An 18,703-nucleotide genomic window follows, 5' to 3' on the forward strand; every position below is an offset into this window, starting at 1 on the left:
TCACAGAAAGGTGGCCCTGTGGCTGGGGAGGGACGCTGTCTGTGGCTGGGCTCTCCGGGGGGTGGCAGTGTGCGGCCGGACCTGAGCTCAGGGGAGGGGTCTGGGCTGGAGAAACGCCTGGGGGAGCCATCCGAGTGGCTGTGCCTGACATTCCCGCCTCCGCTCCCCACAGGGAAACGGGATTTTGGCCGGCGCCACACGGAGCCAAGGCCCCGCCGCTGGTCGGTCAGGGAGCCTCAGGGTGTGCGGACACTGCGCACGGTCGATAAGAACTGGCCTGGCCTGCTTGTGTGAAGGCGGCCATGGCACGAGACGGCAGCAACCTCTCATCTGGTCCCCAGAAGTTCCTGCGGCGTCCCGACGGATGGGGCCTCAGGCCTGGGAGAGCAATAGCGACTGGAGACACATCTGGGGAGGGAGGGGGACGCCCCCCTGATGCGTGCAGAAGCACCTAGAAACTGGCGCCAACAGCCCACGTGGGTGCTTCCAGGATTAATTTTAAGCCCAAATTGCTCCAGATGTCACCAAACACAAGCACTTCCCAGGACGCAAATGCAAGGCTTCCTAACAGCAACAGTGTCCTGGCTGGAAGGGTCTAGAACCTGATGGGAACAGAGACATCGACTCCTGGCTTATGGACAGTTCAGATCACTGAGGAATACTTAGGAATAATTCCAGGAAATCAGATTTCCATGCAGGAAACTCCGGGCAAATCTGGAGGAAACACCTTTCAGTTTGGTCAGACTCACTGGAGATGGACCACAGGGCAGATGTCATGTTAAAGGCAGCAGAAGACGAAAACAAAAAAGGTTCAGGGTAAAATAACGTAACAAATGCGTGAAGTCCACATGGCCAGCAGTGACCCTGGTGCTTGACAAACGTCGTATGTTGTTCCTGTAACTTTCCTGCAAGTCGCATGCGATGTGGCTAAATGCGTGGGATTTACTGACGCCACGACCCTTGAGACGCAGCCGTGGTGGGACCAGGCCGGCCCCCCTGCACGTCCCCTGGGGCCCCAGCTCGCCGAGCATGACCAGCCCCCTGGCAGCCTCTTGTGCTGTGAGAAACGGGCCTCCTCTGGCTCCAGGCGTGGGTTTGCGTAACACCTGCTGTACTCCTAGAGACCCCAAAAGTGACTGACCCCACCCAGCCAGCGGCCACTTTCCCTGGGGGTTGTCCACAGGGCCTGCACCTGGGGCCACTGGGCTCTTCGCGGGTGGAGCAGGTGACGTGCCCCGGACGCCCACCAGGAGTCACGTTCCAGTGGAGCCGGAGAGGCTAAGCCAGTGGAGAGGGAAGCCGAGGTCGGAGCCCTGACGCCATGGGCTGTGTCCCCCACCGTCCATTGCCCAACTGCCAAGCCAAGGGGGGAACCAACACCTAATGCTGTCTCAATGAGGAAGGTACTATCTTCCCCCATTTCACACAAGGAGAAAGTGAACCCAAACAGATGCCCTGCCGAAAGTCGTGCAAGCTGCTCTTAGAAGGAAACTCGACGCAAATGTCGGGTTTCCTCTACGCAGTGCTGGCCGTTTCAGTGAAGAAGGAGAAAAGGAAGCCTCTTGAGTTGGTGCCTCAGAAATGTTTGCAGAAAATGCTGGAAATACCCGAGGATCGGAGGATCCGGGTGCCCAGGCTGGACCAGAGCCCGAGGTCCAGGACGGAAGACACTGGGTTGAGGGTAGATTTGGTAGATTTACTTTGCGCCAAGTGGTTAGCTTTGTGTTGTCACCATTTTTTTTTTTTTTAAGCAGGCTGCATGCCCAGCGAGGAGCCTGATGTGGGGCTCAAACTCACGACCCTGAGATCAAGACCTGAGCTGAGATCAAGAGTCGATGTTCAACTGACCGAGCCACCCAGGTGCCCCAAGTTGTCAACATTTTATTGAGAAACAATAAAAAACTTACAAACAACCGTATATTAAAATTATTATTTTACTCCAGAGAAAACATTAAAACTTAAATAGAACTTAAAAACTGTGACCATTTTTGGATCTTAGAAACAAAACTGACCGGTCCCCATGTGTCACAGTCTCTGAAAGCCAACCCGGCCCAGAGAGAAGTCAGTGTGTCCAGAGCCTCGGGGTCATCAGCATAGAAACTCCCTGTCTCCACTTTGTCACGCAGAGACCCTCAGGGACAACTGGGGGACCCCAGCTGCTTCCTGGGAAGACGGGAGGGACACCAGTGACGAAGGCAGGCGGTGGGCGGGCTGGACCATTCAGGGAAACCGAGGCACGAGGGGTACAGACCACCAGAACGTGGGCTGGAGCTCTGGGTCTGTGTCTTCCTTCCTTGATACATGAAATTACTTCTTCTTTTTACAACCTGTATTGTTTCCCACAGCTGCTACAGCAGATGATCACAAACTAGGTGGCTTTAAACAAAAGGAACTTACCCTCTCGCGCTCTGGAAGCTGGAAGTCCAAAATCAAGGTGTGGGCGGGGCAGGGCAGGGCCACGTCCGTCCTTCCTGGGCTTGTGGTCGCGTCCTCTGCCTGCACATGGCCTCCTCCCTGCGTCTCTGTCTGTCCTCTTCTGCCTCATAAGGATGCTGTCAGATTTAGGGCCATCCCAATGTAGTACAAATGCATCCTATCCTTCCCTTAATTACATCTGCAAAGGCTCTTTTTGCTAATGAAGTCACTAATAAGGTCCAGGGGGACGTGGATTTGGGAGGCACGTTCGGCCCACCGCGCCTCCTTCAGTAGCCCCCTCTGCTCTGAAGATAGTCTGAGACCCTTGGCACGGCATCCAAGGGTCTGCGTGCTCTGCCGGCCCCCAGGCCTGTCCCGGGCCCTGTCTTAGGTCAGACACGGGGGCCTCCTGGCCCTTCCTCCCACGTGCCACGCTTGTCCTGCTGCAGGACCATCCTCCTGCTCCCGCCACTCCACTGTCTCATGAACCCTTCCCTTCCGATCCGCTTATTCGTATTATTATGTTATTGGTGACGTCTTCCCAGGATCGTGAGTCCATGAGGACAAGAGGCTGGCCCCCGCGCCCACCCTTGGTCTGCAGCATATCCGTGGGGCAGGTGCAGAGCGCGAGCTCACTGTCCTGTCCGCGCACAGCTCAGGGGCAGACCACACCTTCGGAAGGTCTTGCTCTACGGCTAACAGCCCCTGCTTACTCGTGCTCCGTCCTCAACTAAACGTGAACCAGAAACGCTTTGTGGGGCCCGTGCTCGGCAGCCAGCATGAACACCGACTGAACTGCCCTCGCTGCCTTACTAACCGGGCTCCTGCCCAGCACGTGGACCCCCTCAGGTCATTGCTACCAAGACGAATGCCCTACCATGTGCTTCTACATAAACCCCCGATGGCAGCTTTATGTCACGTGCTTTGTCTTTCCTCAAAAAAAACCAGGGGTTGAATTAAAAAAATCAGTTCTACTGACGGTGCCGTGAGTTGCAGGGGGACGGGGCTCTCCCTGCGTTCCCAGACCATCCCTGGTGCCCGGCGGGTCTCCAGCCGTGTGGTCAGTCTGGGGGGGACTGAGGGCCACCCCACGGACAGATCCCACAGCCCCTTGCCGGGGAGCTGACGCCAATGGGAAGGGGCTCAGTGGCTGGGGAGGCCACAGACCTGCCCCTCCCACCGCCCTCGTTGCCTCAACCCTAACGGGGGTTCTTCTAGGCCAGCCTCACCCGCACGCCCAGCCGGCCCCTCTTCTGCGCCCCCCCCCCCCGGAAGCTCCATTCCCGGCCCCGCCCCCAGCAGGCCCCTCTCCTCGGCCTCAGACCAGCCCCCGCTCCAGGGAGCTGGTACAGCCCCTCCCCCAGGGGAGACCCCTGTCCCCAGGCCCCTGGGCACCAGCTCACTGCCCGCGGGGCCTGTGCTCATCGGTGGGGAGGGACAGTGCCCTTCGGCGCCAGGGCCTCGGCGGGGCTCCATCAACGTTCGCAGGGAGCAAAGAGCACACAAGTGAACACCGCACCGTAAGGCTCTGCTCCGACCCGCACGGACCAGCCAAACACGAGCACGAGAAACCAGTGTTGGCGTCTGCTCTTCACACAGGCACACGTGCTCCCCCCGGAATTCCCAGACCCGGCCCCCCTCGGGGCTGCGAGGCATCCTGCCCGGGAGGGCCGGGGGGGGCTCGGGGTCAGGCAGCGACGGGCGGGGCTCGCATGCGGCCCCCGCTGCAGGAGGAGGATGAGGGGCCGCGCCGAGGAGCTGGATGGTGTCCAGTCCCTGTGCTCACACTGCAGAAACAGGCCGTTCCCAGGAAGATGGAAACTATGCAACGAGGAAAGCAGACCGTCCCTAATTTACAGCCCAGGGGCAGGAAGCGCTGGACAGCTGGGGGCACTCCGAGTCCACCGGGGGGGCGGTCCCTCGGTCGGTGGGGGGGGTCCTGCGCAGAATCTGAGTGAGGTGTCCCAGGTGCCCCGTGCAAGGTGTTCCCTGGTCTGGTCACCTCTCCGGGCCCCATACTACCGAGGAGGGCCGGCCCAGCTCGGGGACCTCGGGGCCCTGAGCCAAATGCAAAGTGAAGATACCTCAAAGCTGCCGTCTGAAGTCGGACGCATCACTGGACTTCCCTCCACCTGCTGCCCAGCTGGGGAGCCTTCGGGGGCCTCATGCCGGGGACTCTGCAGCCTCCCCTTCCCGCCACGGGGTAGGTAACGGCCTGGCTCGACGGGCTCATGGCCCCTTGGGTTTGGGGAATCCCAGCGAACGACGCCGTGACATTGTCACCTACAGACAGAGCACTGTGTGCATGGGTGGTTATGCTGGGCGCAAAACTTACCAGGACAGACACCAGGAGGGGCCCCGGGACACCCGAGCCCCCATGCCTCCCCCAGACCCAGTGTCTCTGCAAAGAGATGAACTGATTTCAACATGCAGATCGCTGTCATTGGGAAGAGTCTGCAGCCGTGCAAATTAGCAGGATGGGTGCGTAAAAAGCAAAATTCTGTCTATAAACCTGTCTGACAGAAGGATTTTATACAAAACCTCCAGCCCGCTCGCCCCAACCGGGGATGGACACGCTCGTCCTTCCGACAGTCTGGGACCAACCCCACGTCCACTGCACTGAACACGCCTTCTCTTCCACCCGTTACCACAGACACGATGCCCACTGTCGTTATGAAGAAAAATAACCCCCAACTACACGACAATACAAATTGCTCACGCAGGTTTAATCCCGTTTGGTTTGATCCCGAAAATTCAAGAAGTGATCCAATACTCGTATGTCGGCTGCATAGAAGCAGCCTGTGGGTGAGGACCCGCGGCCACACAGACGGCGACGCCTCTGCAGGCCCCTCGCCCGTGACTTCTCCGCTCCGTCGGCACAGAGCGTCTCGCACGACGGCAGAGTGCATTATCCCACAACCTGGACGCGGCTCTGCCGGAGGCAAGGTGAGTAGCTGGGGCCCCAGTCCTGGGAGTTTGTCACCGGGCTGGGAGACATCGAGGGCCAGGCCATGAAAGCTCTTCATCAGGACACAGAACCAGGGAAGCCCCAAGAGAAAGTGGGAATCTGGGGCCCAAGGACGGGGCTGTGCGGCAGGGCGTACGGGACAGTGGGGGCGGCCAGCTGCACGTGGCGCCCTCCCCTGCTGGGGCTGCACTCCTCCACCAGCTGCCTTCCTGCCCAAGGACGCCGGGAGGCCTGGTCGGCCCACAGCCTGCACGGAAGCTGCTGGCCCTCGGACCGGCGGCCGGCGCTCAGCATCCGACCGGGGCCCTGGCCCCATCATGTCCACCCAGGCGCTGCCCTGGAGGCTGCCCACTCCCACGGTGCGGGAGTGCAGCCGGCCGGGTGTCAGGCTGTGCCGTGTGGAAGACCGGCTGCTCTGTATCCACAAGGGCCACGTCCCCGCCTGCGGCAGGGAGGGCTCTAGAGCCCAGACTCCCCGCGGAGGGTCCGTCAGCAGGACGGCCCTGCAGGGCTCAGCCAACCCGGCGTGCAAACAATTCGGAAGGACCGGTCAAATTCACTCACAGAGCAAGTAATCAACTAGAATGAGCATTTTCACTAATCCTCAAGGTCACTGGCCGGTTTTCTGAAGGTCGGGGTTGCAACCTGCCGCCCCCATGTCGGCCCCCTTGTGCTCTAAGACCTTCTGAAGAGAAGCCAGGCACTGGGGTTTCCGTGTGGTGCATCCTAACTTTAGTGCAGTCCATGTGCCACACCAAGCCGCTTCCCCAGGAGAATCCGGCCACAGCCCAGCGGCTTCCAGACGAGAGCATTTCCCCCAAAACCCTGCAGCTCCCGGGCTTACAGCTTGCGGGTCATTCAGCCCGGGGAGTTTACCATCTCTGCACACCTGAAGCGATACCTGTAAACAAGAGCTGTGAGATTTGTCGTTCCCCTGCTCCAGCACTTTTGTTTAATGTTGTGGGTAAAACCGAGGGTGGGCTGCTGGGTCACACTTCTAGACACATGCCGACACATTCACGCATGATCAGGGAGCCCCGAGCAGCCGCATTCCTACCATGGCCGAGCCACGGACGAAAACGGAGGCCTGGATCTGCACCCAATGAAGACAACTAGCCACGCCTGGGCGGACCGCTTGGGAGGAATCCCGGGAGGGTCCAGACCAGATCCTTCCTGGGTGTGTCTGCCTTTCGACCACAAACCCGCCGACCCCGACAATCCCCCGGGACCCACATCTGCAGGTGATGTTGCCTCGTTGTTTTCTGGAACCCCGGGGCCGTCGGGCGAGTTATATCCAAAGCTCACACTGAAGCTGGTGGCCCAGACCCTCCTCCACTGTTCTTAGAATTAACTGTTGGCCCCACATGAGACCCAAAGGTGTGACATGCGGAGCTTGGTCATTTTTTTATGGGGGTCCAATCATGGTGGGGGGTAAACGGCCCAGAAATACAAACAAGATGCCCCTGCCTCCCTACACACAAACGTTCCCTCTGCTCTCTTGTGCTACTTCTTCTTGGGGAACCCCCCACCTGCCCACGGCAGCCCCTCCCCGTCAGGACACCCCCTACCTGCCCACTAGCAGCCCCTCCTCGAGCGCACCGTCCTCCTGGAATGACCCCAGGACTCTACAGAAACAAAAGCTCATATGTAAGAACGTCCCCTGCAGGTGGACGCCCACCTACAAACAGTACTGAGTGACCTACCTGCGTGAACACGGCTATGTACATATGTACTTAAATACCAGGCAGGTACAGGTCCAAGGCTTCCAGCCCAAAGAACAGCAGACAGAGGCCCTCAGTGCCCTTCCTTTCTCCGGGAACGCGGCCCTAGAATGACAGGGGCCGGCCCAGCGCCCTCACAGAGGGGGAGTTGTGGGCCCCGTGTGGGAGCCGGAATGCGCCAGGCGTTCCTCGAGGAACGTAACCCTGAAAGGTCCCCGGGACCTAAAAATTAGTGTTCCTCGTTTCACTGAAGATAGGAGCCAAGTTCAGGGAGGGAGAGTGGGAACCTGGTGGCTCCGCCCCGGAGGGTGACTGTTGTTCTCCACCATCGGCCTGTCCCTCTGGTTCCCCAGCCATGCCCTGAGGGCACACGGCCCTCCCGCTCCTCCTCCCCACGTCCCGGGGCACTGCTGTCTCCAGGTGACCTCAGGACAGGCCCCCCTCCACCTCGACTCCCCCCAAACCCGGCACAAGAAATGGAAACACAAGGAACGTGTTGACAATTAGAGCAAGATCTTGAGGAAGAACGTCTTCTCCCCCAAAACGCCACCACCCGCCAAGCTCTCCCCTGAGGCACGAGCCTAGCCTTCTGCATGGCCTCTGCCTAACAAACTGCTGAGTTTCAGAGGCTTCCAGAAAGCAGACATGGGCTGCATTTCTCGAGACTTTGCATTATGACACCTCACAACTTACAAAGGAGAACGTGCATCTCCAGCGGGTCTGGAAGACGCACGGCCTTGGTGACATCTCCCTGGCCGTCACTGGACATTCCGCCACATCCGAAGGGTGGCACGTGGTGCAAGACGCGGGCGTGGGCTCCAGGGAGGGAGAACCTCGCAGGCAGCCACTGATCCGGCTGCTCGCCCTCCTGTTCCTTCCGTGCCATCTAAGAGAACCACGTTTGTCCACGTGTGTTTCTCTCTCCATGGTCTAAACCGGCCACCATACCCATTAATCCAGGCTCCTTATGGAGAACACGTACTTGTTCAGGGAGAACGCGGTTACAACCAGATTGGGTGACACACAACAGCGGTCTCCAGATGGCACTTACAGCGACTTCCTTACAGCCGGATCTCACGGAGACAGAACCCGCGCCAGGAAGGAGCTCTGACAACGGGCCCGGGAGGCCCCTTCAGGATGTCCCCGCAGACCAGGCTCCAAAGACAAGGGACTCCTCTGGGGGTTGCGGGGGGCCTCGCGCGCCGGGACAGGCAGAACCGGCCACTGTGCGCCAGGGAGCACTGGGCGAGCACGTCGACGCCGGTGCCTTGTCCAACACTCACTTCTCTAGACAAGGCAGGCTGGGGACAGACACACAGACACATGGACAGAAGAACAGGCACACACACACTTTGCGTGAGTCCTGGGCCAGCTCCCTAAGGCCTGATTTGGAGACTTTACTCGGGAAGAAAACGACAGTCCCTCGAATTCTACCACCGTCCAGCGGAGAAGCCTCACATCCAGCGCGCCCGTCCGGGGGCTCCTGCAGGAAGGGGGGCGGCCGTCGGGCAGGCGAGGGATGAGCATCGGCTTCGTTTGCTCCCTCTGCCCCCAGCTTCGGGCTCAGCGGGCTGCGTACGTGAAGGGGACCCCGCAGAGGTGTCAGGTGGAAGGACGGTGCTTCAGGGGCACGTGGGCGGGCCAGGTCTGCCCACGTCGGCCGCGGGGAGGTGGCACGCGGAGGTGGCGACAGCGAGGACAGGCCTCCCGTGGCTTCGGTACATGACCGGGACGCGCTGCCGAGGGGAGATGCCGTGCGCGGGGCGCTGAGAGCGGGCACCGCGGGGCCAGTCCAGCCTCGCTGGCCGGCAGCACGGACGCTGGGCCGCCGCGAAAATCACCTCCCTAGCTCTGCAGCCTGTCTCCTCAGGAAACTGACCCAGAAGAGGAAGCAACCTGCTTAAAAATACCTTTAAACAGGCAAAATTAGACCACATGGACCACATACTGGAAAACAGCACCTCCTTCTACGTGACACCGGACATACGAACATACTTCTGTGTGTTCTGTCAAGAGGCACAGACCTAGTACGCGCCTGGGGTCCGGCCGCGGGCTCCCCACCACCCGCCACCTGGGGTCCGGCCGCGGGCTCTCCACCCCCCCCCCCCCCACCATCTGGGGTCCGGCCGCGGGCTCCCCACCCCCCACGACCTGGGGTCCGGCTGTGGGATGCCCACCCCATACCCCCGACCCACACTCAGTGCGTGGGCGCTGAGAACGCCAGCAGCACGCCCCTCGAGTGGCCACAGGCGCTCAGGACCAGGCCCCCCGGGCAGTCTGTCCCACAGGAACAGCCTCCCAGCAGCAGGGACCTGGGATGCACGTTTCCTTCCAGCGGCTGCTTGTGGGGAAACCAAGGAACGAGCTCCGATCCGGCCTGTGGCCCTGCTTGGTGTCACCAGACGTGCCGTGCAGCCGCGAGCGGCTCTTCATTAGTGACACGGGAATGGTGCGTCTGCCCTCCTGCCTCGGAGGGGGCTCTGGGAAGCGAAGGGCACCGCCCGTCGGGTCCTGCTCGTGTCCGTCACACGGCTGACGCTGTGTGTGGCCGTTGTCCTGGGCGAGGAGCTGAAGAAGTCACACCACACACAGTCGAGGGCACACAGGCCTCGCTGACGGTCATTCCTGGCCCTCTGTCCCCACCCTCTGTCCACGCACAGCCACCTGAACCCCTGCAGCGCGTCCTCACATCTGCAGCCCCACAGGGCTGGCGACCGGCGGGCGCTCGGTCAGCAGCTGGACAAGCGGAGGTCGGAAGGTGGCCAGCAGGGTGTCCAGAGGCGGGGCGCGCTGACGGCCCTGTCAGCAGACCGGGGTCAGTGTTGTGTCCACTCGAACCGAGCAGAGCCCGGCTGACAGCACACGAGGATGAGGGCCCGGGTTTCCCCAGGAACCTCACAGGTAACCCGCCGCACGGCCACGGACCCGAGGGGCTTGGCGCCCGCTCTCTCTGCACGACGGCCGCCTGCGGTGTAGACGCAGCAGCTCTGCTGGGCGTGCCGTGGTCCGGCAGCCCACACACGTCTATCTTTGTTCCACTGACCTTTCTGTGTTCACTTCAAAGAAACTCCAAACAGCTGGGTCATTTTATAGCCTGAAGGGGCTGTGTAACCTGCGAGCAAACAGAAGTGACTAGCAGGGCAGAAGCTCACCCAGACCTCGAGTCTTCAGGTAAGTTACTTGCAAAAATTCAAAGATTCTGTTATCCTCAGCCTACAAGTTAAGATCCTCGCCCTGAAAAGTCAGGGAGCCCCTGCCAATGAGGAGGAGCAGGATCAGCAGGGATTCCCAAAGTACCCGAGACTCCATGGCGGTAAAGGTAAGAAGGGTGTGGGACGGACCCGTAAGCTAGCTGGGGACCTAGGGGCCGTGCCGGGAGACAGGCCACAGAGGCTGGTGGTGAGCAGCATAGCACAGCGCTGCCCCTGTGACCTGTCCGGGGCGGGCCACTGCGGACCAACGTGACAGGCGGTGCCGGGACAGGAGGACTAGTCACAGAACAGGGACGACCAGCAGGGCAGACACAGACTCGGGAACGGTGTTTGGAGACCACGGAAGGAAGCTCGTTCTGGGGAGCACCTTCCGGCCCCTGCGGGATGGGGTACCCCTGTCAGTCTCCCGTGTCCAGATGTTCCGTGTCAAGCGGGTGAGCTTCCCAGCCACACTTTGTGGCAGCAAGTGAAGCAAGGATGGAGCTCCAGCGTCTATGCCCTTTCCGGTTTGCATGAAAACATCACGGACCACGGGGGAGCAGTCTCCAAGCAGGACGGCCCAGGAAGGAGGCTGTGCTCGCGTGGCCAGGAAAAAGATCCAGCTCACACGCTGTGCCTGCTTGGGCGTGAGCACGCCGGCGCGCTGCGCTCGCGGGGGAGGCACGCGACGAGGCGGGCACAGACACGCGGGGAAGAAGTCCAGTCAACACCGCTGGTCCACACACACGAGAAGTCATGCTTCACGCACCCAGTTTCCCGAAGTTCCAGAAGTCCATCCTTCCCACGCAAGCTGCGTTCGGAAAACACACAGTCCCATCAACACGTGGGCAGAGCGCGGAATGCAGGCTTGAATGAAGGGTCGGTGTTCGCCTCTCTGGGTTTGATGACATGAAGGGAGTACTGGCCGCAGGGTCAGGGCTGGGGCTGGCCCTGGGGTCCAGCATTTCCGGGTTTCGGGGCGCCGAGCCACTCCGGGTGGTCCACATGCTCACGGCACACGCGGTCTTCGAGCCGAGCGCGCTCCCTGCAGAGCACGACGACGACAAGCGCTCTGAGTTAACCTCTGGGGCAAGCATTTTTTAAAGAGCACAAACGCGGACGTTCTCCAGGGAGCTCCTTGGAGAAGCGCAGCACACGAGCCATTTGGCAAAGGCTCCGTGTGTCTGTCCCGATTTGTTTTGCTTACGGAAGACAAAACAATACGAGAATCTGTTGCACGCTGGAAGGGTGTGGGTAACTTGAAAGGCATCTAACAATGACGTCATGCGGCTCCATAATTCAGGGCTTATAACCGAGGCTCAATAACCGTCTGAGACGGACTCGGTTTTGGTAACACTTTGAGAGTAACGTTTTCCATGCAGCTCATGATGATCAATGTTGGAAAAGGACAAAGAACAATGGAAATCAGATTCCGGTTCTTTCCGTTGCCCAAAGCTCTGAGAGAAAAGGCACCGCGAGGAACCGTCCCAAACCTGAGTCATCACCGCAGACTCGGGACGTGAGGTGTTTCCTTCCCTCCGCAATCCCACCAAGCCAGCAGGTGAAGCTATTCCTGGAAAACGTGGCTTCCCGGCAGAACGGAATCGTAACGGAAAAAACGTGACTTTACGATCACCGCGTAAAGGCAGAGACATTTATGACAGGAGCTGAGGCCGGTGGGGACGCCTGTCTCTGCACAAGGAAACCGGATGCCAAGACAGCAGGTAGAAGCTGAGTGACTCTCAACAGATCCCACAAACATGAACACAGGCACCACTGGAGTTTCCGGAACCTTCTAGATTCAAACAGCTACTCCACTGCCAACGCCACGCGGTTTGGGGCGGGAGGATGCTTGTCTCCCTGAATACAAATGACCTCGAACACAGGATTTGAAGATCAAGCATAAAACGCTCAACTGCTGAAGAGCCAGGCCAGTCACTATCTCTGATGTCGGAGAGCACCTGGAGGGCAGCCTGGAGGAGGAGGACCGGGAAGGACTGGGAAGCCCATGGGGCCGCCGCTCAGGCCCTCTGCTGGAGGCACCAAGGGCTGGGCTGGCACCACGTCCAGACTCCCCCACCTGCTCTCCAGCCACAGGACAATGTCCCCAGCCACAGGGGCCACGTCCCCCCGGCTGCAACCCCAGGATGAGCCTACGCCCGCCCGAGCACCCAATGTCGCCGACCTGCCGATCCACCTCCCATCTCTGGGCCTCAGCTGCGGGAAGGCAGGAGGTGCTAGAACCAGAACAAAATGTGCAAATCAGATGTCTTCCTGAAACTTTGAACCAACAGCAGATACATTTTTCTCTAAATACGGAATGCATTTAAAATGCATTTGTTAAGTTCAAGGGACACGTGTGAGAATCTTTTTGGTGAATTACTTGGCAAATAAAACACAAGTACTTAGGTCATCTGGTGCATAATTCTGCACACAGGAAGCAGGTGCGAAGTGCTTTTAAAAAGGCAGTGAAATGTTTCTATACCTTCTTCACAGTTTTTGCCAGTTTTACACGGTCAGTTTCACTTAAAGTAGGTAAATGGTGCCCATTCCCTGCACCCCTCCATGCACGGCGCCGGCTGGGGCTGCGCCCAACTGGCTCTCATCAGCGGAGCTGCAGGGGGTCACGTGCATTGAGCCCTTCCTGCGCCCAGCGCAACGGCTTTTGGCTCGAGGCTCCTCTAGCCCAGCGGATTCGACTGTGGACCCCACTCCCCCCGCTCCTCCCGGGAAAGGGGTCTCGGCGACGCCCATCACTGTGCCTGCTCAGAGCAGGACCCGGGAGACCTCCTCCCCCATCCACCCACCCCAGACCCACCGCCCATCCTTCCAGGGGCTGCCATCCCAGGTGAGGCCAGCACACGGCATGGGTGTTTGTCTCCAGTGAGGGACAGCAAGGCGAGGCGGGTCCAGAGCCTGGTCTCCACCGGCACCTGGTCCAGAGTTTCGAGCGACATTCGGCCGACACGCAGGCTTGTCGCCGCTCTCCCTGGACACATGCTCCCCAAGCTCCAGCTCATGGCAACCTTGAAATAGTTGAGCTTAAATGGAATGGATAATCTCTTGATGTCATACAGACTATGTAGCACTACACGTGTCCAAAAGAGCCGGCTGAATTCTGGGGTAGTTGAAAAGAGATGGCTTTGAGCTCCCCACGTCCCCGTGAGCGGAAGCTCATCCGTCGCTGCTGCGCCCTCCAGACTGACAGAACTCACCATCAAAGAAGCAGACAACGGAGGCCGCCACTCCCGAAACTCGGCATGCTCATGAAAGCTGCCCAAATTTTGAAGCAATTTGGCAATTTGAGAAACTCATTTAATTTTCCCTATCATTTCAAATATCCTTCTGGGTGAGGACTCTGTCAACAGTAGTGACTGCCCCCAGGCCCCCTGAAGATGCCCCAAATCCTTCCAGTTCTCCTTAAAGCAGCGTCCTCTCTCCCACCCGCACCCAGAGCCCAGAGCAGGGACAGGGGTCTCCCGCGGCCCCGCGGCATGGTCCCTTGGAGGACCCTCCCGTCCCTGGACCCCTCCCTGCCGCAGCTTCACAGTCCCTCTGACGAGGACACGTCCTCGTCCACAGCACAACGCGCCCGGAGGCAAGCGCAGCTCCCACAGGCCCCTGGGACCCCACTCTCGGAGACCCCGGTTCTCTCCAGGAGCTGCCTCCTTCCCTACCTGCTGTCGGCCCCGCGGGGCCAGCAGGCAGCCGCCCCGACCACGGGCTTGACGGAAAGAAGAACACCACTCTCCATCTGAAAACGTGGCCCATTTATTTGAACTGACGGCATCGTTACATAGTGCAAACGTTTCTTTGGTAATGAACTGATTACAATGAACACAGAAAGGCACTTGGCTGTTGGCAAGAGTTAGAAACTAAATAAATATGTACACTCGCTTCGCGTGGCCGCGACCCCCCGCCCAGCCGCGGGTCCCTCCGGGCCCTGCCTGCAGCTCAGACACTGCATGTGAGATGAAACCGGGGACCCCGCGACGTTCACGCTGCAGTTACAGACCCTCACCGTGAGTCTCAGACACCCCTCCTCCCGCCGAGAACGCGGTCCCAGCCATGCGTTCTAACCCTCTGTAGCAAAGCCACACGGCCGCCCCCAGACACCAGACTCTCAGAACGTGGGGTGCGCGGTCATCTTATACCTGAGCAACTTCCATAACCATCATGCTGCGCACACGGTTATCCACTCTCTCGCTGACAGAAATCAGTTCTAAGATTTGGTTATTAAATGCGACCTGGTATCTCCAAAGAAGTCCCACACCCGAGACACCAGTTTGTGTTTACCATTCAACGTTCCGAGGACAAGAAGTCAAGTTGGCCGTGTTTACAGCTACCGCCGACACTCCCACGACTGGAGTGTTCACCCCACCCCGCAGGCACGGCAGCCTGGTCACAGAGCCTGGCGGCTCCTGCTTCCAGAAGGATGCCCGCGCCGGGCCAGATCGGGCTCTGACCCTGCTCACCACATGCCCGACCACCAGGAGACCTGCCTTCCGGCCGCCGCGGTCATGGCCGCCCCACAGCGCCCCACCCTGGACTTGCCAGCACAAACTGAGACCACCTGTGTCCTCGGGGGTCCTCCCGGGCAGGGCAGGGGCCCCGCATCTGTGCTCAGCTCGGCGCCCGCACGCGGTGGGCGCTCGACCACATGCTTGCCAAACTGAGCTTGCATGTTCAGGGACACGCTTCTCAGGACACATCACTTCGTATCCAGAACAAAACAGGAGGTTTCCGGTCGATTAAGAAGAGAGAGACCATGAGGTATGATAGTTGCTTTTCTCTGAATTCTAAGACAACTTTTGCATAGGGGAAGTGATTTTTCTACCATTCCTGACACCTGAAACACGGGCAAAACGTCATGCATTTGAAAATACAAATGAGGTAAAGGGGTCGATTTTGTTTCTTTAAGGCACTCACACGACCTGAAGGTAGGAAGTCCCTCCGTGGGGAGAAGCCCTCGGTGCCTGGCCGGGAATAGAGCCCAGCGGGTGCTGCCAACATGGACGTGCGCCTTCAGTAGGAACGGGCTCCACATTTGGTCCACGCGGGCAGCTTCACACAAGCCCTAGTGAAAACCAACCTGTTTCTGCATTTCTGCACGTGGCTCCATCTCACTCTCGTGGGCGAGGTGCTGGAAGTCGCAGGTGAGTGGGTGACCGGGCAGCAGGGCCGTCGCTCGGGGTCGACACGCTGGTGCCCTCCGCCCAGACCGTCAGCCCAGTTCTCCTACGAGTCTGTCCGCCAGCCACGCACTGATCTCCCCTTTCCGCCGTGGCATGCGTCCTTCCGGTGGCTCCGGGACGCGCACTTGCTGCGGGGGCTCGTCTGCAAGCTCCAGGTGTCAGAACCAAGCGGGGCTCACTTTCGGTCGAGAAGAAAACGGTGGTATCCGGGGAAGTGAATTTAGGAGCCTAAATGACTTAACTGTGCAATTTAATAGTAGCACCAATATTTCAATAAAAACATTAAATAAAAACCTGAGAATCTAACGTGAAGTTAGGACGCGTGTCCGCGGTTTCTCCTCTGTGAATGATCTGGTCTAAGCACCTGCCCTCCACTGAGACAGAGGGATCCCTCCCGTCCGCACGCCCTGTGCCGGCCGTCAGTCTCGAGGACATGGAGGGCCCCCGAAGGCCTCGCCGAGCCTAAGGCTTCTTCCCCGTGCCGTCTCTTGGGCAGACCGGGCAGCAGGCCCCACGGGCTCTCACGGGCGCCGGGCAATCGGCAGGCAGGCAGGCCTCCACGAAGCAGGTGACCTGCCCGTCCTGGAGGAGAGAGGCGCCAGGACCCGTCAGTTCCTGGGGTATGCGGCCTGTGCATCACCCCCCGCCTGTCTGCCCTTCCGACCCCATGCCGGTCTGAGCTCTTTGGTGCAGTTTGTAATCAAGGGCTGATTCTCCCGCTGATTAACAGCTGCAGGCACCCTGCACTTCTTCCAGAAAGTTCCCGCCCCCACCCCGACTGGCCACCCACCCTGAAGACAGCCCAGGACTACAGGCTCAGCACAGCCCCCTGGCCCCACACCTGGGACCCCAGGATCACGTCCGGGATGTCCACCAGAAGGAGGACAAAGTAGGGAGAGGCTGCAGGGGACCGTGCTGTCCCCACTCTGCTCTGTCATTCCCAAACAGGACAACCACCAGGGACCCTGGAGTTCCCTTCCCATCCCCGGGCCAGGAAACACATCCCCTTCCTGAAGCTCCGGCCTGGACACGGGGGCCACCGCGGTCCCCACAGCACCTCCGTCCACTTTCTCTGGAGACCGAGAACCACCTGGCAGGCCCACCCTCCCAGCTGGTGCAAACACCCTGAGGCTGCCTGGGGCCGTGGTGTGCAGACCCACCCTGAACAGAGCTCTGGGGAAAGAGCCCCTGACTTCCGCCGAGTGGGGGCACCCGCCTCGGAGTGCAGCTGGTCCCCCCAGCCCCCACGGCAGAGCCCCACACTCACTCGGCACTCGCAGATGGAGCACGCATCTCGCTTCCACTTGGCGCCGTTGGTGTGAGGCTCCCCATCGGCATCTGTGCAGTCCACCGTGCTGAGTCGCGACTCCAGTCTCTTTATCTGCAGCAGAGCAAAAATGTGCACTGCTCACTGGAGGTGAAGGTCTCAGCTCTGGAAGCCCACCCGTGCCTCCGCCTGGGACGAGGACGCCCCCGGCTCAGCAGGGACACTTCAGGTTCCGAGACCTCGGCGACAGCCCCGTGTCACGGGGCACAGACTGCAGCCTACGGCAGCTCCAGGGAAAGAACAGAAGCCCGAGGGGGATCGGACGAGAGGCTCCCACGCGACCGTGAACCACCCAGACAAGAACATCCTGCAGGTAGACTCCCGGACGCGGACAGCCCTGACAGGCCACCAGCCCCAGCCGCGGGCGGCACCCCTCCTCCATCCCTGCTGCTGGGGGCCGACGCGGACGGTGGCCAGACGTGCTTGTCTCTGCCCCGTGGAGGGTCCAGCAGCCCCGCAAAACTCCCAGCTCATCTATCGGTCCTTGAGTGGGGTTTCCGTCACAGGCACTGAATCTCCTGACCCCACAGAGGAGAACGGACACAACCGGGTGCGACCGCCTAAGGACGCGTCAGCAGCGGGGGCGTCCGCTCTGATAAAGGACGGAGCGCCAAGAACGGATTCGACACGCAGACCTCCTGCGCTCCTGGCCGTTAAACGTCCTCCATCTACTCCGTGTGACGGCATGCCGTTCACCGCACGGCCTCCAAGCTGCACAAGACCACGCGGTCTTCGTGGTCAGGTCACCTGGCCTCGCACACTCTGCATCTGCGCGGCCTGCAGCCGGGCGACCTGAGCTCGCCCAGGGCATAGGCGCCCAGGTCTGCAGGTCAGGTGCGGCTCTGGAGGGCGGCCGCCTCCTGCACTCAGGCCCTTGCTAGCATCATGATCTTGACGTCCCCAGACCCCAGAGCTGTCTTCCAAGTCCTGAAGGCAAGGAGGGTCCCTGAGGCCGCGGGAGCAGCAGCATGGGCCGGGGTGGGCTGCTGGGGACGCTGGGGGGCTCTCCTCGGTGATCGCTGACCGAACTGTGGCATAAAGCCGGAAGAAGCAAGGACAAACCTCGCCCAGCGCCTGGGAGACGACGGGGGTAGAAGGAGCCCTGTGTGAACCAGGCCTGGCCACGCAGAGTAAGAGAGACGCCCGCGAACTTCCCACCCGCCTCTTCCCAAGACCTGGCGCCCTGCCCATCGAGCAGCCCTGCCCTGAAATGTGGGGGTGCGCAGAGGGAAGGGGACGCACACCGGGGTTATTCTGTCCTGCGGCTGGAAGAAGCCACAGACGGAGTCAAGGTGCTGGTGGGCGCCGGGGGGTGCGGGGGGGCTGGTGGGCTTGGGGCAGCCAGCTGTGTACCCCCTCCTGACTCTGCTCACACTGACCCATCCGCACAGTGCCACCTCTCCCCCCTGCATTCTCCGTGGTCACTGGCCCAGCCTGCCTGCCCAGAGTGACCATCTCTAGGACTCAGCACCCACCAGCCCCGGGCGGAGCCCCCAGGATGCCCTGTGCCTGTCACTACCTGGCTGTGTCTCTCTGGCTGTGGGCAACGGTCGAGGGGCTTCTCTCCTGATGCCACAAGCCCTGCCTTCTGACCGGTGCCAGGCGTCCCCCCCACCCTGTGTCCAGTCTCTGTCACACACCTGGAGGCTGTCAGGCGAGGTCGCAGCTCACGCTAAGCTGCACATCCAGCCTTGAGAGCACGCACACGTGGCTGGGAGAGACGACCCCACGTCCTCCACACCTGAGGACTGAGGACCCCACACGTAGCAATGGGATCCTGCTACCAGAGCACCACTCACAGGCCCATCTCCACAGGTTTGCACAGCATCAGACATTTCTGCCAATAGGACCGTCTGATCTGCACACGGACTTTTAACCTGGGACCT

At 60.3% G+C, this 18,703-nt stretch overlaps 1 protein-coding gene across 4 annotated transcripts in view; it reads right to left on the reverse strand.

Annotated features, from left to right (window-relative positions):
- Positions 1–14,050: 14,050 nt before the first annotated feature.
- The window catches only part of LOC118007337 (peroxidasin homolog), a 74,269-nt gene continuing 69,616 nt past the window's right edge, over positions 14,051–18,703 (reverse strand). For all 4 annotated transcript variants that reach the window (XM_035000361.1, XM_035000360.1, XM_035000363.1 and 1 more), the window contains 2 exons: positions 16,758–16,871; positions 14,051–16,072 (listed from right to left, as the gene is read on the reverse strand). In XM_035000361.1, the coding sequence (XP_034856252.1) occupies positions 15,953–16,072; positions 16,758–16,871 (234 nt within the window). In that variant the 3' untranslated portion in view covers positions 14,051–15,952. The remainder of the gene's footprint in view (positions 16,073–16,757; positions 16,872–18,703) is intronic.

Source organism: Mirounga leonina, unplaced genomic scaffold (assembly GCF_011800145.1).
Source record: "Mirounga leonina isolate KUSES-001 unplaced genomic scaffold, KU_Mleo_1.0 Mir_118, whole genome shotgun sequence".
NCBI lineage: Eukaryota > Metazoa > Chordata > Mammalia > Carnivora > Phocidae > Mirounga > Mirounga leonina.